Source organism: Streptopelia decaocto (genome assembly GCF_964273445.1).
Source record: "Streptopelia decaocto genome assembly, chromosome: 20".
NCBI lineage: Eukaryota > Metazoa > Chordata > Aves > Columbiformes > Columbidae > Streptopelia > Streptopelia decaocto.
This window is the reverse complement of record NC_138675.1, coordinates 3424854-3444793: the sequence shown is the minus strand read 5'-3', so window position 1 is coordinate 3444793 and position 19940 is coordinate 3424854. Positions and strand designations below refer to the sequence as shown.

Genomic DNA, 19940 nt, shown 5'->3' with positions numbered 1-19940 from the left:
ACCTACCCAAGGGAACTAAACTGTATTCATAAAGAATAGTTCTGCGACTGGCAAGCCATTGATGGCCACAGAAAATTCTTATGTAAATATTTGATTCTTTGAAATATACTTCCCCTGGAAAGAAGCGGCCTGCGCTAGTGGTTCTTTGATCACCACTTCCGTGCCATCACTGGGAAATGTGTAGTGAGGTTGCAAAGTTTGAGACAATGTCAACAGCAGGCGATTCATTTTCTTCTTTTCCTTTGTGCACGTCTCAGCTGTGATTTCAGCTGTAATCCCAAACGCAGTAGACTTGGGCATGATTTTCAGTGACACTGAGAAGTAGAAAATATGTACCTAAGTGGATGGAACACCAACTCAGCTAATGCACTGCAGAGAGTATATTCTCAAGATTCTCGACGGTTAAAGATACATGTTGCCCGAACCTTAACCACCCCTGTATGTGTCCCACATTCTGTCCTGACCTTGGACTTGATCTGAATCTCGCTTCTAGAGTCCTTACAGTGATGTCAGTCATGTATGGGCCACAACTCTGGTGAAGGAGACGACATTATTCTCCCGGAAAACCCTTCCAAAGGTCTTCTAGAAGCCAGAGAGAAAATATGAGCTAGTATTGAGCTAGTATGTATTGTGTAAATCCGGAAATGTTGCATGTTCAGCTGATTTATCACACTCATTTGTAAATTACTTGCGCAGTGTGATTTCCTTCATATCCACTTTCCTCTTTTTTCCCAGTGGGATAACAGGTCTTTATAATAATCTGTTTTCTTCTGAGCAAGTTTGCCTGTTGTGCTCCTGTGGTACCCCGTGAAATGGCTGCAGACATTGGCTCTTCCCGTCAGCCCTGCCTCCCATCCTCAGCCACTGCTGAGCTCCGTTCAGTGGGTTTACATTCTTCTGCCATTAGTCTGTCCAGATTCTTCCACTGCTGCTGTTGAGTTCCTGTGAAATCACCCCAGTCTGCAAGTTCCCCTCAGTCCTGTGTGAAAAGGGAACCTCACATCCCTGTTCTGGGACCTTTCGCGGTCCCTTCCCATCCCTAACGTTCTGTGACGTGTGAATCTGTGACAAGCTGTGCTCCGCAACTCATCCCGAACGGTGCTGGCTGCTGTAACTGCCATACCACATTGCAAATCCATGCCTAGTTTTCTGCTTGCTATTTTCCCCCAAGAGCTTTTTTTTTCATGTTTTGTTTTATTTTACTGCTGTGCAAATATCTCCTCATCATTTAATATTTGTGTTCTGGATTATTTTTCCCCAGACGAACCAGGTTGCAATTTGTAGGTTGAATCCCATTTCATTTCCTGCCAGATTTCTGACCTCTTCAGGTTCTTTAGTACTTCACTGTCCTCACTGGAGTTTTAAACTCCTCTGAGTTTGTCCTATCCAAATAGAATTGTACATGCTGCTTTTGCTCGATCCTTGAAGTGAAGCCAGCCTGCTTTTGTGCCCACACATTCTGCAGCGCCTCAGCAGACACTTCTCCCCGCTTTAGAAAACCATTTTCTGTTCCCAGTCTCACATACTCACTATTCTTCTGTCAGGTTTTAATTGATCACCGGTAACTTTCTGTAGTTGTGTGGATATCCTCTTGCTTGTTCTGTAAGTGAATGTGGATTTTCCTGTGGGACAAGTAGTTCCTCAACTTCTTTGGAAATACTTATTTTTCTAGAGCCTGCATATTTCGTCTCATTATCTTATATACCAGCAAAAGCTTTTGGACACCAAGGACAAGAAGTAAAAACAACACCTTTTACTGTGTTGTATGATTCTTGTTTTCTGGAATTCCTGTGTTTTCTAGATTCTTCCTTATTCAGAAAGCACTCTGCTAAATGACCCTCTCTGGTATATTCTATTTAATTAATTTGGTATATTCTATTCTAAACTATTCTAGTTTTCTTGCCTTGAAACAACTAGAGAACTGCAGATTTAACTAGTCTGTATGGAATCTCCTAGAATGGAACTGGAGAGACTTTGAAAAAGAAAAGAATTATATTCATGTGTTAGCATCAGCAAACAAACTAAAAAGCCATCGAAGACCAGGCAATAAAATATTCACAATTTCCATTCACAAATCTACTTGCTTAGAATTAGGTGGGGTAAGTTGAAAGCGTATGCGCACCAGGAATGAGCAAAAGCTTTATTCAAACCAGACGTGTCTGCTGGAATGTACCAGGACGAATGACCAGACTGCATGAAATCAGTCCCACTCCATCCCCAGAACTGACAAAAATTTAACACACGTTTTGTGGGTTTTTATAATATCTTTTGGCCCTCTTACTGGTATTTTCAGTTCATAAAAATAGAAGGAGAGATGAAACTGGTGTGGTGCACCAGGAATATAGCGTTTATTTACTTATTTCCAAAGCACAAATGGCAGGGGCTGTGACCCCGTGGCCTGAAACATCTGCTGCGGGTGCCAGAGGGTGACGTCTGGCACGGCGGGTCTGGGGCAGCGCGCTGCCAATGGGTTGTACGCGTCGTGTGCTGATGACGGTAAGCAGAGCTTTTCTGTACCGAAGAACTGGGTACACAGGTACCTTATATTACGGATATAATCAGTAAGAATCCTTGTGGTTTTTCATATATTTGTTTCTCTTGCCTGTGCTTGGAATACCAATTCCATTTGCTTTCACTCCAGAATGGTTTTGCCTTGAGATCACGTTAAAGGTTTCTTTATGTCCTTAATGTAGAGATGGAGCTAATGCCTGTTATATGCAGAATGAAAATCCTCCACGCACTGTATTTCCAGTGGGTTTGTGTCTCACTAGGGTTGTTTGCTATATCCTCCTCCCAAGTATAAATATCACAGGTCCTCTGAGGTTCCTCTACATGTTTAAAATGGTAGAAATACGAAGGCATGCAGTGGGACAGGCAGAACTGTCTGTACCGACAGGTTTGATTTTTCAAGTTAAAAGATCCAGCATTGCTTTAAAACTAATACCACTTCTAAGCGGTATGTTAAGCCAGATTAGTTGAGGTTCCTATTTAAGCAGTGATTACAGGCTCGCTTGACGTGAAGGGACCCTGAGGTATTGCTGGTTACCTGTCACGGACAGGTTTGTCCTCTGTCATCACCGCGAGGTTTCCTGTTCAGCCCTAGTCCGGAGTCTGTAGATGGGAGCCCAGGGCCTGCTGGGATGGGGTTTTACACTTGTGCTGTCCTTTTGCCCTTCCACTGAACTCTTTTCATTTCAGTCATGAGCAAACAGTCAGTGCCTGAACTAACAACCCTGCAATCCTCCAAAGCACGCCTCGCTTACAGTACCAAACAAAGGGAGGCCCGCGTGGGCCGGCCCAAGCCAAGGAATGCAGCTTCGGGGTTCTGCTCCATAAATTTAACCAGCACGACAAAAAGGAGATAATATGAGCCTTCGTGATGATCTGAAAGGGGGAGGTTTGTGTCCCATTGATTGCGGTCTGGCCTATTGCCAGGCCCCGAGCCTGACCGACAGTTGAACCATATCGTTAAGGCGTGTAATACAGCTCAAGTCTTGTACAGCAGCCAATGAGTACATATCCAGAGGGCAAAAGTTTATAAAGAGTTGAGGCTGTCCTGTTTAACCCTCTCACACTGCATGTAATATATACTGCTGCCATTCAGAAATAGTCACATTGCTATTAAAAATACAAACCTTCAACTTTCTTTACTTGGAAAAAAATACATGTGTGTCTGATTTCTAATGTGCAGCAGATTTATAAAGTGATCTGAGAAAAATATGTAAAACTGATTTTTTTTTTAACAAGGAAAATCCAACCCACATTTTTTTCAGTACTGCTTTACCCATAGTTACTTTTTTGTTCAGAGATGTCTACAAACTCTTTCATACAGATGGAGCTATTTATTGCCTTGATGTCACCTCATTTAGCATGTGGCTGGTATTTTTATAGATAATTTTTTCACCTAATGTTGCTGTTAACATATGGAACACTCTTTATCAGTTCTGTAAGTACAGCCAGTTGATGTGAATTGTTCTTGCAACTTGCAAGCTTTAAAAATCAAAACAAACTCTGCAAGTAGCTTTTGGTTCGGTGCAGTTTGTGCTAGAGCCCCTGGCCCTGCCTGTGCGAACTGGGACGCACAGGAAGGAGGGTCTGAGAACACTCAGTCACCGCAGTCCCGCTCACACGGCACCTCGCGCTTCGTGGCTGCGCAGGGGCCCCGGCTTTGCGTTCTTCCCCAAAGCGGCTTTGCGTTCTTCCCCAAAGCGGCTTTGCGTTCTTCCCCAAAGCGGGTTTGCGTTCTTCCCCAAAGCGGGTTTGCTTTCTTCCCCAAAGTGGGTTTGCTTTCCCAGAAAGGCCGGAGTTCAATATGGAATAGTGTCTGTTCTACTCCAAGTATGTCACACTTGAAGTCACCATGTTTGCACTCACAAGAAACGGGCATTGCTTGGCTGGCACTCCTGGGGTCTCACTACGGCATGTTCAGCTCCTGTTTTCCAGGTAGGCGTTTGCAGGAAACCCCTGCTAAGAAGTGTGTCTTTTACACTGAATCAGGTGAATAGGAACAATTTTCAACACATTTGTGAGACAGGAACCTTCAAGGTGACAACTCTAGTCATCACTCTGACCAGTACAGGAAGAGTCTGGGAGAAACTGGAAACTGGGATGTCAGTGTTACGTTTTGTTAACCTCTTATGCGTGATGATATCAAAGTGCTTGGAAAAGTGTTTGTTTGCTGCACAACTATTGCAGTTGGAGGTGGAGCAAGTGCCAGAGGCTCCACACTGGTTGATGCACAGAGTCTGGCTGCTGTGAGCACCACGCATCCGTCCAGCCTGCCGCTTACGCAGATCTCGCATTTGTAGTATGGATGTCATAAGAATGTGCCATTTGGGTGAGTACATCTGCTGCTCTGCTGGTCTGAAAGAAGCGATTCTAGATGTCTTAAGCCCTTCTCACTTCCTTTTGAATTTGGAGCCTGAAGAGGTTGTATCCAATCATACACCAATGAACAGCTTTCAATTTTGATCTTGTGTACAAAAGAAAGGGCAGAGGGGGAGAAGAGCTACATCTCGAAGAAGCCGGCAGGAACAGCCCGCATGATAAATAGCTGCTTCTTCAGCATGCTGTAGTTCTCCTGAAAGTATATTGGGTCAGACAAAGGTCTTCAGCATCTGAGCTGGTAGATCCCTCCAAAGAGGAGGGATTTGACTGTAAGTGGGAGGTTTTAACCCTAGACACCATTTATTTGCATGTTTCTGCCTGAAACTAGTATTTTGGGAACACATTTAACAAGCACAATATATTCCATGCGTTTGCTGGAATAAACGGTGCATATAAGCTTCCTCAGATATGCAGTCAGCAGGGAGCTGTCTGGCTCATGATTTTACACATTCTTGCATCTAACTGAGACATTCTGATGCCAAATGCAGCACTCGGACTGCCCGTGCATTTTTAACACACCTTAAAAACATCTGAATCTGAATCAGTGAATGAATTCCAGCACAGGGCTGTGACAAATCTCTGGGTTCAGGTGTCAAGTCTTGAAGAAATTATCTGCCTGTTGGGAACTGCACCCCTAAAGTCCGGCACTGGCTGGGAGGCAGCTGTACTTACGCTGTGGAACAGGCGTTGCCGTCTGCCTGTAGAGTCACAACGGAACGCGACATCTAGATCGCGTAGGTTTTCCTAAAATGAGGCCCAAGTCATTTGATGTTCTCAGGTGCAGAGATCTGGCACATAAACGATACTGCTGTGTGTCCCCTAATGCCCAGTAAATGCAGGGGATGCTCCTGCTTATCGCAAGGGTTCACCACTGGGAGCCAAGTACAGAGTACATCAGCGAGGAAAGACTTGTGGAAATAGTGGATTTTCAGTATTTTGCAAAGGTGCGACATGAAATACAGACCATAGCAGAAATGGCAAATGTTTGTTTTCATTTGTTATCCTTATGATCCGATGGTACGATTGCATCATCTGTAGTTTGTTGCTGTGATGGCTGAACTTTGAGGTGAGTTTTTAAGAGATACGTTGTTTAGCATTGAATTGATGCTGGCTGTTCTGAATATGCTCCCATTACACATCTGTGACACAAGAGTTGTCATCGTTCTGTGTTTTGTGGATTATGTGCATGGGATGATAATCTGTACAGAAGGCTGCAGGTGCAATTCAGACTTGGACTTGAGCAACTGTAGCAAGTAATGTAGTTGTTGTGTAGTTATGATTGAAGATGGGAGGCTGTGCCTCCTTTAACTTACCAGATTGAGTCCCTTCTTAATGTCTGCAATGCACTTGAGCCTCCTTAGATGAAGCACTCCCTGTAGTTATGAAGCAGACTTTTCCAGAGCCAAGTAACAGGTTTAATATTATTTCTTCACAATACTAGCAGCAATTGAATTGTTTCATAGGCTTATATTACCTGCCAGTTTTCCTTTGTTTGAACTAAGGTTGTTTTATAATTATTTCAAGGACATAAAAATTGTTCCCAGGCTGAAAGTCAGTTTGTCAAGTTACAGCCCAGAGCAGCCTTTTATCAATTTTATGCAAACCTGAAAAAACAAGTTTACAATGCAAACGCTGACAGAATTTGAGCTATAGCAGAACCAGTAAGTTACTGCTTTAAATGGGTTGGAAAGATGAGGTTGTTAAAGCGCAGCACCTTTATGAATGCGACACGTTGGTGACAGCTGGTGGAAGTTTTGGCAGCAAGAACTGAGTTTAGCTGAAGGAAATTGTGACTCGAGGGTGCTGGGGAGAGCCCTCTGGCCACAGAGACCTCTGGAGGGCTCATGCAAATTTTTTTAGGTCCAGAAGACACTCAAAGGTGAGTAACGGTTGCTGTTCTCAAAAGCACTGTGTATTCATGCACCTCAGCAAGAATCACGTCTGTTACCCGACGGTGTAAACCCAGTTGGGTGCAGCAAAGGAACAAGGATAAAAGAAATTCCGTAGAACAGTGCTGTCTCTTGTAGAGGTCTTTCAGCCTACGTTGGTAAATAATTACCAGCAGTAATACCTGAACAACTTCCTTAGATCAGTGGGTCGGTGACTTGTTTGATTACAAAACTTCTGGCTTAAATCTGGTCAACTGGCTCACAAGAATTCTGTGAACTGTTAAGCAAAAGCCAACCAATTAACGCTGTTAACTGGTTTGAGTGGGCGTACAGTCATCTGAAATGAGATTCTCCAGTGTTCAGCTTTGTCTGAGCAGCGAAGAACTGGAGTGTGTGCCTCAACCTCCTGACACCATTTCCAGGCCCTTTGTGTCTCCATTCAGCAGCGCTCTTCCCCGCTGTGACCAGTAGACGTGAGGGCATTTCTGTCTTGTATTGCCTTTGTGTGCTTATTAAAAAAGAATCAGCAAATCTGTTGAGTGCATGTTTAATGTAACCCAGATGTGGGCACACCACCGTTCATTCTGCTTTACAAATCTTCAGCTTTTTATATTTCATCAGTGTTGCTTATTATTTACAGAATGTAACTTGAGACAGTAGAACAAATTTTTAGATTAAAAAATCAAGCCGTGTGGAATGTTTTTAGCTGTCCAGACCAAACAGACCACTCTGCCAAGGGGCTGATGGACCGAATCACTGCAATTTACGCCAGCGCTAGTGGCACTCGCTTGAAAAGCAGCTGACCTTGTTATCACCAAGATGAGAATTCTCTTTTATCACCAGGATGAACGTTTTAGCGTGGCGGAGCAGCGGCCGCGGGAAGTGCTGTACTCTATAAGTATTTCTTCCATTTATATAACAGAAACAAAACCTAAAAGCAACCACAGCTCAGAAATGACCAAGCCTTCCTCAAATCTTTAGCACTTTTGCAGTACTGGCACTTTCTCTCTGACCTGCTGCTAAGGCAGCTGTTAGGAACCAGTGTTCACTGGTGTGGTCTGGTTTCCATGAAATAGGGCTGATTTTAACGGCCCTATTTCTTGCTCATTTTACAACAGTCGTGCTTGCAGTGCTTTGGAGACCCGTCTCACCGCATTACAAAATATTAGAGCAAATAGCACAGTTGAACGTTTAACTGAAAGATGGTTAATGTAAAAACCATTATGCACTGTTGTTTCTCACTCCCACATGGATCATTATCTAACTTTCCTGAATTCATAATAGGAAAGTGTGCAAGTAAAAAGTTATTGATTGGCCAATAGTTAATTAAAAACTATATTATGCGTCAGATATTCACTCTTTAAACTTGTCAATAGAAGCTACAGGTGCTGTAGGGAGGTTTAACAGCCAGTGGGGACTTCTTGGATAAGTGAAATTTTGCCATTTTACTGGGTTTGGAAGGTAGGCAGTAGGACAAGTAGCAAGATGTGAATTAGCCTGGCTGGAACCCTTAATTTCTTTGGAACTTTGCCTCAACATTGTGCATTTTATGAAGGCAAACACATACTTTTATTTACTGCTTTGTAAGACTCCAGCAGGTAAAACCGGACACTTTGTTTCTTTGTTCAGCTCTGGTGTGGGTTCTGAAAGACAACAATACTGACATGTTACTGGACCTGCTACAGGTCAATCCTGCTTATATCTGAAAAAATGTAAGGGGTGTGAGAGTGACTTGCTCCAGGATCGCAGCGCTTAATAGTGAAGTTCCAACCACTGCATGCAGCTGTTACTCAGTTGAATCATTTTAAGTCGTACGTAGGCTGCGTAAGTCATCTGTTTACCTAGTCCTTACGTTATTCTGATTCAGAGGAATGCTACTCATGCAAGAATACAGTTTTCAGACATTGTGCTCTTTGCAAATGAGGAAAACTAGGTACAATTATGTGGCAAATCGCAGTTTTCATACTGGCCTTTTTTAGTTTGGATTGTATAACACTGTAATTAATGAACGACCACCTAACGAAAAGCACAAGCAGTGCAGCAGGACAGGTAAGGCAGTAACATCATCTGTCAGCAGAGGTACAACTGAACATTTGACTAACAGCGTTTTACTGGCACCATTGATGACAACATTTGTTATGGTTTCTTAAGCCCTTGCTCTTGTTTCACATTCTTTTAGTTGGAGAATTTCCACTTTTCACTTCATCCTCCCTGCTGACAAACTGACTTCCCATCTCAGCACAACCACAGTTCAGCGGAAGTCAAGAGCTTTTAGTCGATCCAGAAGTTTCTCTCAAAGCGGCTCAGTGAGAAGCGCTGCTGCTGAGCCACTGTGGTTTGTTTCACAGGTCAGGGATGTAGTAATCTCATTAACAAATTCAGAACTTACCAGATAGTCAGAGTGTATTAAAAATATCAGTTGGCTGATGTTTTTCTCTGCTGTGCTGGCTTGTACACCTTGTCTGCAAAATACATTGCTGACACCAGACAGTGGCAGTAGCCAAAACCACTGAAGGACCAGTGACCCAACGGGAGAGCAGCAAAGGTGATATTAAGAGATTCTGCTCCAGTAAAATTTACTGCAGCCAATAAGGGGCAAAAAAAAAAATGCTGTCACCATTAAAAGGTGCAGGTGACAAAGACTCAAAGGAAAACGAATGTTGAAAGGGTGTGCGGGTTTCGGGTCTGGGACGGGACTGCTGAAGGGAAAGGTAACAAAGCAACAAGGCTCCAGAGGAAACATCTGCAGAAAGCAAAGCTTAGAAGGTAAGTGCTCGTGTGTGCTATTGCCAAGCAGCTTGGAAGGAAAATGTGTTGTTGCATGGGATTCTTTTTCCTGTCTTTTGATCAAAAAGGATAGAAACAGTTCATTGTGCAGGATCTTTACAGAGCACCGAGATGGGAAGTAGAGAACACTGATCAGAAATGGTGCTGGGAAAATTACTGTATCAGGAGTAGCCTGAAAGAGATAAGAAAGCTCGCGGCAGACCCAGAGCGATGCTGTCAGAGAGGACAGAGAGTAGAGCGGGGCCAGGCACTCTGAACACAGTTCTGCCGGGGCAGGGCGTTTGAAAAGCTTAAAGGAATTCAGAATATTATTTTTTAACAAAATACAGCTAAGGGAGGACCCTGGCCTGCAGTTCTCTAGCACTGGCGCCAGTATCAACCTCTGTCTATTAGGCCACATGTGTCTTTTTTTATTACCGTCATTTTCTAATAGATGCTCAAGAAAGGTGAAGTATGCTGAACCCTACTATGGAGACTAACTGGATTTTTCTTTTGTCTGAACCGCATGTTCCTATTTCTTTAAACCTTCAGTTTTCAAACCACTGACACTGCCCATCAATGTGAGCTCTATCTAGATTGATGCATTCTTATTTTCTGCAGAGAAGTGAGAAGAAAACAGTAAAACTCTGCTGAGAAATAGATCCCAAGATCTGCAGACAGGGTACTCGGTTTAGACTGCTGCTTATTACTTGAGCACGCTGCCCATTACTTGTGGAGGAAAACTGAGAGACGTTCCTTTGCAATGTAGAACTACAGGAGTAGACATGTGGCTTCCAGCTCAAGTATTGCAGAATCTGTAAGCTGTATCTGTGAAGATCTTGTGTTTTTAAATGCTTTGTCACACCTCATATTTCATAATAAATAAAACTCGGTGTGCTGACAGGATTCAGTGCTGTTGCACTAAGTCATCTTTCTGCCTCTATTTTACACGTAGGACACAAGCGGAGCGAGTGAGGAAGCCGCGCTGCTGTCGAGGACCTCAAGGGCTCTTGCCCCGCTATTTAGAAAGTCAAGCAGAAGGACAAGAACAGCTCTTCAAACTGACCGACAACATCCAAGATGAGTTGTAAGTACCGACTCTGACGCGTATCTGCATTTCCCAGGGTCAGCGGTCAGGCTGCGGACGCCGTGTGCCGCTTCTGCATTCCCAAGAGCGTGACATCTGCCACTTGCTTGTGGCCCTGTGATCTTATACTCTCATTAATCCTGTTTTAATCTCATTTAAAGGTTTCTATGCATATACAGTCTGGCTGCCAGGTAGGGAGAATTGACTGAGTGCAATTTGTGACCCAAAAAAATCACCAGCTTTTTCCAAGCGTACCTCGTAAGCAGATCAGTGGGCTTTTGTCATCAAGTCACACCATTCGTTCACTGTGACTTTCGCCATTAGGAGAATTGTTCAACAAGAAAACAATGTTTCTTGTAATGGAAAATAAGTACAAAATTATGCCTGTGACTTTTATCCTAGTATCATAATCAGAAACACATTTAAAGACCTGATTATTTGCATATTTTCCTTCAGAGTTAAATCCATAAAAGGGGGTTTAATACCTTGCTCTACTGTTCTAACTAAATGTTTCCACATTTTTTTCCAGTTAGGCTCACTGTTTCACTTCTGGAAAATATTGTGTAATTACTTCCTGATGTTGTTAAAAAACCCACAAATTCTCTGGAGATCTGGTTGCTTCTACTTTGTTCTACTGGATCATGTTTCATTTAATTTTTCATTTTATTAATTTGAGATCTTTTTAATAGCGTAGAAGTATGGGTTAAAAAAAATAGTAACTTGAAGTAGTATCTTAAAAGGTTAAACACCCAATTTTTGAGAACTAGACACAGAGAAGAAACAGTTGGCAAGAGAAAATGGGTAATGATGCATGACTCAAACTTAGAACAAAATGTAGAGCTTGAACTACAAATTAGCTAATGTTCCTGTGCTTCACCATTAAATCACAGTCCTCTGTTTCCATTCTTCAAAATATATACATAACACCAGTAAAAATCTTGTATGGAAAAGTAGATATAAAATCTGTTGTTCTTATGCAGAAAATCCAAACGTGTAGGCTGCCTAGTGGCTTGCACTGAGCCTTCTGTAGCTTTAGTGCTGCGGTTCTCTCCCTGGATGTCCCCCGTACCACCATACAGCAGGAACGGAATACAGCTGTTCTGCTTTTGGGGATACAGAAAACGTTCTCAACTTCGGCAGTTTTGCTGTGACGATTGCAGCGGAGAGCACTGCAGTGTTAGGGGGTTCTGACAGCACCTTTAATGCTCTTTCCCCGCTGGAGGAGCAGCAGGCCCGACAGCCGCAGGGCTGCTGTGCTGTGCTCTGGTGGCAGTCGGCCCCGAGTCCAAGGCGGGATCGCTGTCAAACACTGTACTTGCTTTTATGTGCCTCTCCGAAGGAACAAGGCCATTATTCTGCAGGCTATCATGCTGCTCTGTTTTAAAATTAAGTTTTCTGTGACACTTCATAAAAAATAGCACTCTCCGGTCTAATTAACTTATTTCAAAGGCAAAACCTTACCCCGGGGTGTTTGAACTCTGATGGAAAGCTGAGGGGGAATTGCTCGTTTCAGTAACTGTGTTAACATTGTCTTTCACCTAAGGGTTTTTTTAAGCTGAAATACACATATTTTTGTCAATTTTGTTTTGCTTTAAGGAACACAATTCAATAACTCAGAGTAATTTGTGCCAAGTGTTGCTTAAATGGTAGAACTAATAGTAGTTCTGGAGAGGGTAAACTTTTCTGCTCTGGTGACAACTCGTGTTTCACAGACAGAGCAGTATTTTGCAGAGTGTGTCAGGACAACAGCAGACGGGTTTGCACAAGCACCACTTCGGAAATTGTAATTTTGAACCTACCTGACAACATATGAGAATCTTGGTTTTACAGATATGCTGCCGCTGCTGTGGGTTGGTGACACAGCATTATTACTGTTTTGCACTCTTTCTTAGTTATGAGCTCATACTTAATTTTTTCAAGATTTCAGCATTTAAAAAAAAAAACCAAAACATTAATGAGGTTCATTTCAGTAGTAAATCAGAAGTGGAGGAGAAGCGTTTGTGTGTGAAATATCTATTTCACTTTTGCATTCCTTACTGCTGTTTTTTAACACATCAGCCTTCTCAGCCATCATAGTTCTGGATATTCTGAACTCACTCTTTTCTACCTCCACTATTCATCACTCAGCCTAATCTCTCTGGGGAAACCTGCTTGCTGCTTAACCTTTCACCCCAGTGTTAAACAGCTAATTTCTCTTTTCTAGCTACTGATCCAGGCGGCAGGTTAAACTTGTTTTTTGTTTTTCAAAGCCAGAGGAGGTGCGTGGTAAAGGGAAGCGCAAGCAGGTTTACAATGTGTAGAAGGATAATGCTCTTGTCATAAATGTCTGCAAACCTTTCATGTATCAGCAATGAAACTGAACTTACAATTAAGTATTAGGGCTTGCGGTGCTCCAGTGCAAGGAAATTACTCTTCCTAAGCCTTGTTAAAGGATATTTTTATATGCCCTTTTAATGACCAAAGCTAGAAGCCAGGCATTCGGCACTAATACTTGATTTACAGCATGATCTTTTTTAACTGGGTGAGAGGGTACTTCATCGGCTTGATTTTTAAAACATTTTAAATTAAATACAGATGAATTGTACTTGTTATGCTATTAATTTTTCTGAAAGACTTCTAAAGGTCACTCAAAACATCACAGGTGAAGACACTTGTAGTTTAGTATTTTTAGCTTCAAGACACTAATATTTCTTCTTGTTCTTTTTTGCAGCTTCATAGCAGTGGAGAACATAGACAGCTATTGTGTTCTCATTTCATCGAAAGCTGTGTATTTCCTGAAGAGCGGTGACTACACGGACCGCGAGGCCATCTTCCTGGAGGTCAAGTACGACGATCTCTACCACTGCCTTGTTTCCAAAGACCACGGGAATGTGTATATACAGCTGACCAAGAAAGCTGTGAATACAAGTAGCGGTGTAGCAATGCCAGGTCCATCGCAACAAAAACCCATGGTAAGGGTCTGGCACTTATTGTTTCATTCCTGGGGGGGTTTTTATTTCCCCTTCATGCCTGTACTGATGCTGAAAGTGTTTGTACATTAGTGTTGCGTTTCCTAACAACAAAAACTTTGAAAATAGCTGCTGCTATGAAGGTTTAGGTGGCAACAGAACTCACTCCCCAAACTCCAGAGAAATTTGGAAAGCAAAACTGAAACTATTCCTGCAGGCAGAAGAATTACAGTGGGAAATGTGTATTTACCTGAGAAGGGCTTTTAACTTTGCAGTGCATACATGAAACTTTGCTACTTACTCTAGTCTTCTCCTCCTATACGTAGTACTTTTTTACTGCAAGGTATCTAAGATCGGAAAGAGTGTTCATGCCATGCATGTAAAAGTTAATCAGAACTCTCGCTTCTAAAACCCATTACACTTTTTTTCTTTTTTTTTGGCTTCATTACAGTAGTTGCTGCAGGGTCTGTTTTACAGACAAGGTTACAAGCTCACCCCTGACCCCAGTCAGTTTACATTCCAAACAGATAAGCCAGATAAAAGGTAGGAGGGGAAGCAAAGGAAATAATAACTTCAAATATTGCAAGATGTTTCTGCTTGCATCCTGCAATACCTCCGTCTGTTTACCTGTCTGTCCCTCTCGCACTTCTTCCTCAGCTCAGCACTGAGAAGGACCCTCCAGTGCAACACTTCTGTGCCCAATGCTTTCAGTCAGTGCAATAACAGAACCGTTACATTTTGCTGTAGATGATGGTGGTACCACATTAAGAAAAATCACATTTCTTTTTGCAGGTGAAAGTGAAATCTGAAGTTCTTGCAGTAAAACTATCTCAAGAAATAAACTATGCAAAGAGCCTTTATTACGAGCAACAGCTTATGTTAAGACTCAGCGAAAATCAAGAACAATTAGAGCTGGACTCTTGAAACCTCTTCCCACTGCCAGAGTGAACCGCAAGTATCCGTCTGGAGCTGATGATACTCTGTACCTGCAGAAAGTACTACATGGGAAGGAGAAATACAGTTTTAGTATTTAGCTAAACAGAATCATTGTGCGTAAGAAAAGGGAGTTGGGCTTTTTTTTAAAAAACATTAGTTGTATAACAAAGATATAGCTGAAATGCATTTGGTTCTGGGAGAAGCCCTGTATTTTGCTAACATGTATATATGTAAAAGTGTTTCATGTAAATAAGTACAGACCAGGGTGTTGGTATAAATAGAAGTCTGTTTACTGTGTAAAGAAATTAAAGGAGATATACCGAGTCTGCACTACCTGAAACTAGCCATTCTCTCTTTTTTTTCCTTGAGAAAGCTGATTTTCACAGTGCAAGAATGTAGATAAAAGTTTAAAAAATAAAATAAGGAGTTAATTGCAGATGCTGGAGCACAGATGTCCTGTTGTTTGGAGCTTTAACAGTGTGATTAGGGTGCATTGTTTGGGTTGGTTATTGGATTTTTGGGGTGTGGGTTGGTTTGTTTTTTTCTTAAACCACTAATACAGATAAGTGCATATATACCTAGTGTTCCACTGAAATTTCATCCTCAATTGTAACAAAAATAATTGCATTTTGTTAAATATTGCAGTGAAGACTCACTAATTCAACTACATTTTCAAAATATTAGAAAACAAGAAGCTGATTCTATTCTCAATACAGCACTCAGACCCAGCAAAGTCTGCACCGCTTCTAAGTTGTTTTAAAAATAGCTCAAGTGAGCAGCCTTGGAAATGGAAATCTTGCGTGTTCTCCTTCACTCGGATGGCGCGTGTGCACAGGTGGCGGGTTGGTGTGGAGTTCTGCTGGCACTGGAAATGCTGGGGAGGTGGGAGACAGAAAAATCACTGTGGCACTTGTCTTCATGACAACGTCTTCAAAATTGAACTTTTTGAAATAATTAACATGCTTTTTCAGATGTTGCACATCAATCAGTATTGTCTCATCAACTTTAACCATGCTGAAGCTTGAGAAATGAGTGTACCTACCTTTATTCACAGCAACTTGGACATCTCATTTTCCAGAGGTAGTTCGGCTACCGTGCTGAACACCCACACAAATACGGCATTTTGTTGGGCCAAGTTCACATGTGAATGCCCAACTTTCCTAAAACTTCTGAGTAACCCACATTCTACAAACATTATTTTGTAAACCTTTGACTCAAAGCAAGGAGACCACTATAGCTTTATTTTCAACCTCGTTTACTTTGTATAATAATAATAATACCTCCTTTCATAAAGACATACAGGAATATTTTTAAAGTTAGAAATAAAACAATTCTCAACTCCTGTAAAGCAAAAGGCAGAGGATTATTGTCTAAGGAGAAAACATGGTATCAGTTGATGTGTGTATGGTCTGCGACTGGAAATCAAAATCCATAAAGATGCATTACACAAATGAAACTGATATAATACATCACTTTTGTATATCCCTCAGTATAATTTTTAAGTAAAATAAGGAATTCAACAAGCACGTTGGCTCAAAAGTGCTTTAATGTCTCAGTCCCGTCGGACTCTGCTACCAAGACTCTGTGCTTCTCTCTCATGTAGAATTATTTCTTAATGCGGCAAATATCTGGCTGCTGAAGACGGTAGGTAGGAAAATAAAAAGTAGTTCACAGCTCAGTGTTGAGAATTTACAAAATGGCTTGAATACTGACGTTTTGTAACAATTACATAAGGAGCTGACATGCAAACAACTGAAATTCAACAGTACACGCACCCTTTGAGTTACCTGAACTCAGAGCCATAGTAAGAGATCTAATTTGTGTAGTTCTTTTGGACTGTGTTTAAGCTGTTCTTTTGACTGTTAATAATGATTTAAGAGAATATTATTTAAACTTTTGAAAAGTGTACCCACCAGCCTAGATGTACCTGAGTACCACAGATCGTAACTGGAGTTGCTCACTCATCTATGGAGAAGGCGGTTTTCCCTTAATAGTAGAGCATGCACACAGAGTGATGTACAGACCCAGCTGAAAGCAGCACATTGCCTCACGCAGCATTCCAAAACAAACTGAATCAGACCTGTTGGTTTTTTTTAAAAAAAAGCACAAATGATGTTATTTATTGCTGTAACCCAACTATTTTTATATAATTTCAGAACTCTCACTGTGGACTTCCTATTGCTGTTGGCACCACTAACACTGTTACTCAGTGAATAAATATAGCTTTTGGACTCCTGGAATCATACTCAAAAATAGTTTACAGAAGATGTGGAGATGTGCAAGTCTCCAGCTTTCACTCAAATTCTTAAGGACTCAAACACAAGCTGTAAGCAGGCAAGGCAATATCAGAGCTGCATTTATCAAGGTGTGCAAAGTTCCTGAGCTCCTGAGCCTGCTGCAGACAGTACGCTTACCTCGCCTGGCCCGGTGCACTGGAGGGGGGCTGCAGCGATGTAAGCACATTGAGGCCTCACATTTCAGAAGCTGGGGGGGAAAAAAATACACTGATGAGCAACAGTGACACATCTTTCTGCCACTGCCCACTCTTGAGCACGCAGCCAATACAACTCAGGGAAGACACTGTTTTTTCATGCCTCTTTGCTCAAGTCTTCATAAAAAGCTGTTCACACTCTAATAAAGACTAAATAACCCAGCAACTATGCAGGTGGTGGTTCAAAAACCCATGCAGTGATATGCTGAAGTAGAAATACTTTAGACCGTTAGCTTTGATTTTACCTAAATTGTGCTGCAAACTGTACAACTTGTTCTCTGCCTACCCTGACCAACTTTGTTTTCTTGCTGGAGGTGCCACTGAAGAAATGTAAAATAAAGATTATTGACAGAAGAGTTAGTTCACCATAATCCTCAAGAATTGTAATAAATTTATTCCACCCACCTTCTTCATGTGCCCTTGCTTGCAAAACCATTAATTTATGTGCAGGAACAAAAAATTACTGTAGAGAGGAATGAATAATTCTCTAAGTTAGACAAGTGCCTCTTGAGTGGTGAAAGAGCCCTCAAGACTCTTCTTACATCACATAATTCTGCTGTTTGAGGTAAACCTGGGCAACCCCCAGAACACTGGTTGTCAGTGTCTGTCAAACCCAGACTTTCACACTGCATTTCTCTGACCTGAACACTCAGTCTGCATTTCAGATGATCTAATTTGCCAAAAGTCATCTAAGACTGGGAAATCTAGATGCTAAGCTACTTAAACTTCAAAAAAAAAGTAGAGCACATCTCATAAAATCCAGACATCTTTCATACACAGCTGGATGACCAGCACAGCCGATAGATGCTTTTGTGCTACAGTAACACCTCACAGTACATGTCACCTGCCCAAGCTATACAATGCCAGTGTTAAATCAAACAATACACCTCAAAATAAAAAAGAAGGCACTTTAGGCATTATTTTATATGGGAAAAAATGCATCCTAATGTTTCTAACACTTACCCAGATCCACTAAAATGAGGCAGACTTGTGACTCAAGTTCTTAATGTGCAAGATATGCAGAAGAACACAGATGGCAATGGCATTTTATTCTAAAGCAATTCTGGACAAGCAGAACTACAAAAGTCCTTTCTGTTCTGACCTAAATCCACAGCTGTGGCTGCAAACTTCTGTTTTGCTGCCCTGTATCTGACAAAGCAATCAAAACATGGAGGGTTACTATTTTGGATCATATTGTTTTAAGCTCTAAGCTAACAGGAATGTGACAAGGCCACTAAAAGACCTTTTTTTTTCCCCTAAGGAAACAGTATTGCTGATAAACAATCTGGTAATGCAGAAGTACATAATATGTGCATAATATGGCTACTGAACGAGGCAAACCCCATACTACTCACCAGTATATGATTTTGTGACCACATGTAATTCCTGGAGACAGCCCTCAGCTCGCCGCAGGCTCTAGCACAGGTCAGGGAGTAGATAAGGTGTCTGCCCACTTGTTGCCTCTGAAATAGAAATTAATCACTTGCTGAAGTCACTGAATACACTGGGAAACGTTTGGTAACTTTTAGAGACTTGACTCAAACCAGGGGTGAGGTTCTGCATGTACTTACACGTCTTACTATGCTATGATCAGGTTGAAACAGACTTTTTTTGTTATAGTCATTACCGCAGCATAAACAATTCTGTTACCTACTTAAACTTAGCCATTTCTAAATAAAGTCTAGGCAGTGAAACAGGAAATACAGAATGAGGTGGGCCTGAAATGAGGTAAAGTGTGCAAGATGTGAACACCATCCTTCCCTTCCTTCTGCTCTTGAATAGATTTCCAGTAAATCAGCCAGATTATAATAATTATCTGAACAGCTTCAGTTGTGAACACTGTTTACCAAACAAGTGCAGTGCTTACGTTTCTGTGGAGAGAATATAAGTGGCTAAATGGCCCACATCTCAAAACAGAAAAAATAACATTTCCCTGTGACAAGGAGGCTTTGATCTATTTGCTGGCCCATCTCCTAGACTGCATGATGGTTTTTCAGCATTTTATCTGTTTTCTCATCAACAGAATACTTACTTTCTAGGATCCTAGGGCTATTATAGATATTTTAACTTCTTTTTTTTTCTCTATAACACAGCTTAGCACTGCCCTGTTTCCTACAGTGCACGAACCACTAGATAATGATTTCTCAAGGAATAACCTTCCTTACTCTGCTTCCCAGAACATGCCTCTATTTGCTAATCACAATGATTTCATCGCTGGTACCTGGGTCTCAAAAAGCAGGTTTCAAAGAGTATACTCTCTGCAGGCTGCTGCAAAGATACAAAACCAAAACATAACACATTTTTAATAAAGTCAACAGTTGAACAGTTGCCCCAAATCCATTTATTCCTTGTAAGAAACCAACTTGTATAACACTCCCTCTGTATGTGTATACTTCTATACTTTTAAAAATATATATATATATATATATACACACACCCACACGTACTAATATTATTTTTAAAAAACACACAAAAAAATTATCAAGACGTTGTCGTATTTTTCAGGGTGTGGAGGGAATCAAACTATGCCCTGGGCTTTAGATTCCAGTCCAGACTTGTGTAAAATTCAGGTGTGACAGCAGACTCTGAATCAGTACACATTATGATGTTTAGTTTTACCAAATGTAGAGCTAGGAACAAAACACTTCAAATCCCCCACTTGTATTATTGCTTCAACTTTATTACAGCCTATTTATTACAGCCTACAGTGCTCTGACAGCCTTAAAAAAGGAACTGGGACAGCACAAAGCCATCTGCCTCAATAATACCATAAAGTTACCTAGCTGAGAAAATGTTTGATTAGCAGAGGCCACAGATCAGCTTGACTGAATCATGTGCTTCTCATAGCTTTCTATCAGCAGCTTTTCTGAAGTGGGGAAATGTGAGGGACAAACCAGCACCAGATGTGTCTGTAAGGCTGGGTCCTCACGCTGCCA

General features: G+C 41.6%; 1 protein-coding gene and 1 long non-coding RNA gene across 8 annotated transcripts in view; one reads left to right on the top strand and one right to left on the bottom strand.

Annotated features, from left to right (window-relative positions):
- VPS13D (vacuolar protein sorting 13 homolog D) overlaps nucleotides 1-14949 on the top strand; it is a 78630-nt gene extending 63681 nt beyond the window's left edge. For all 7 annotated transcript variants that reach the window (XM_082069622.1, XM_082069623.1, XM_082069620.1 and 4 more), the window contains 3 exons: nucleotides 10498-10629; nucleotides 13340-13580; nucleotides 14370-14949. In XM_082069622.1, coding sequence (XP_081925748.1) covers nucleotides 10498-10629; nucleotides 13340-13580; nucleotides 14370-14501 — 505 coding nt within the window. In that variant the 3' untranslated portion in view covers nucleotides 14502-14949. The remainder of the gene's footprint in view (nucleotides 1-10497; nucleotides 10630-13339; nucleotides 13581-14369) is intronic.
- Nucleotides 14950-15086: 137 nt separating this feature from the next.
- Nucleotides 15087-19078, bottom strand: LOC309448260. Its single transcript, XR_014185765.1, has 3 exons — nucleotides 18360-19078; nucleotides 16928-16997; nucleotides 15087-16593 (listed from the first exon to the last, which is right to left on the bottom strand). It is a non-coding gene; the product is annotated as an uncharacterized lncRNA (long non-coding RNA).
- Nucleotides 19079-19940: the final 862 nt, after the last annotated feature.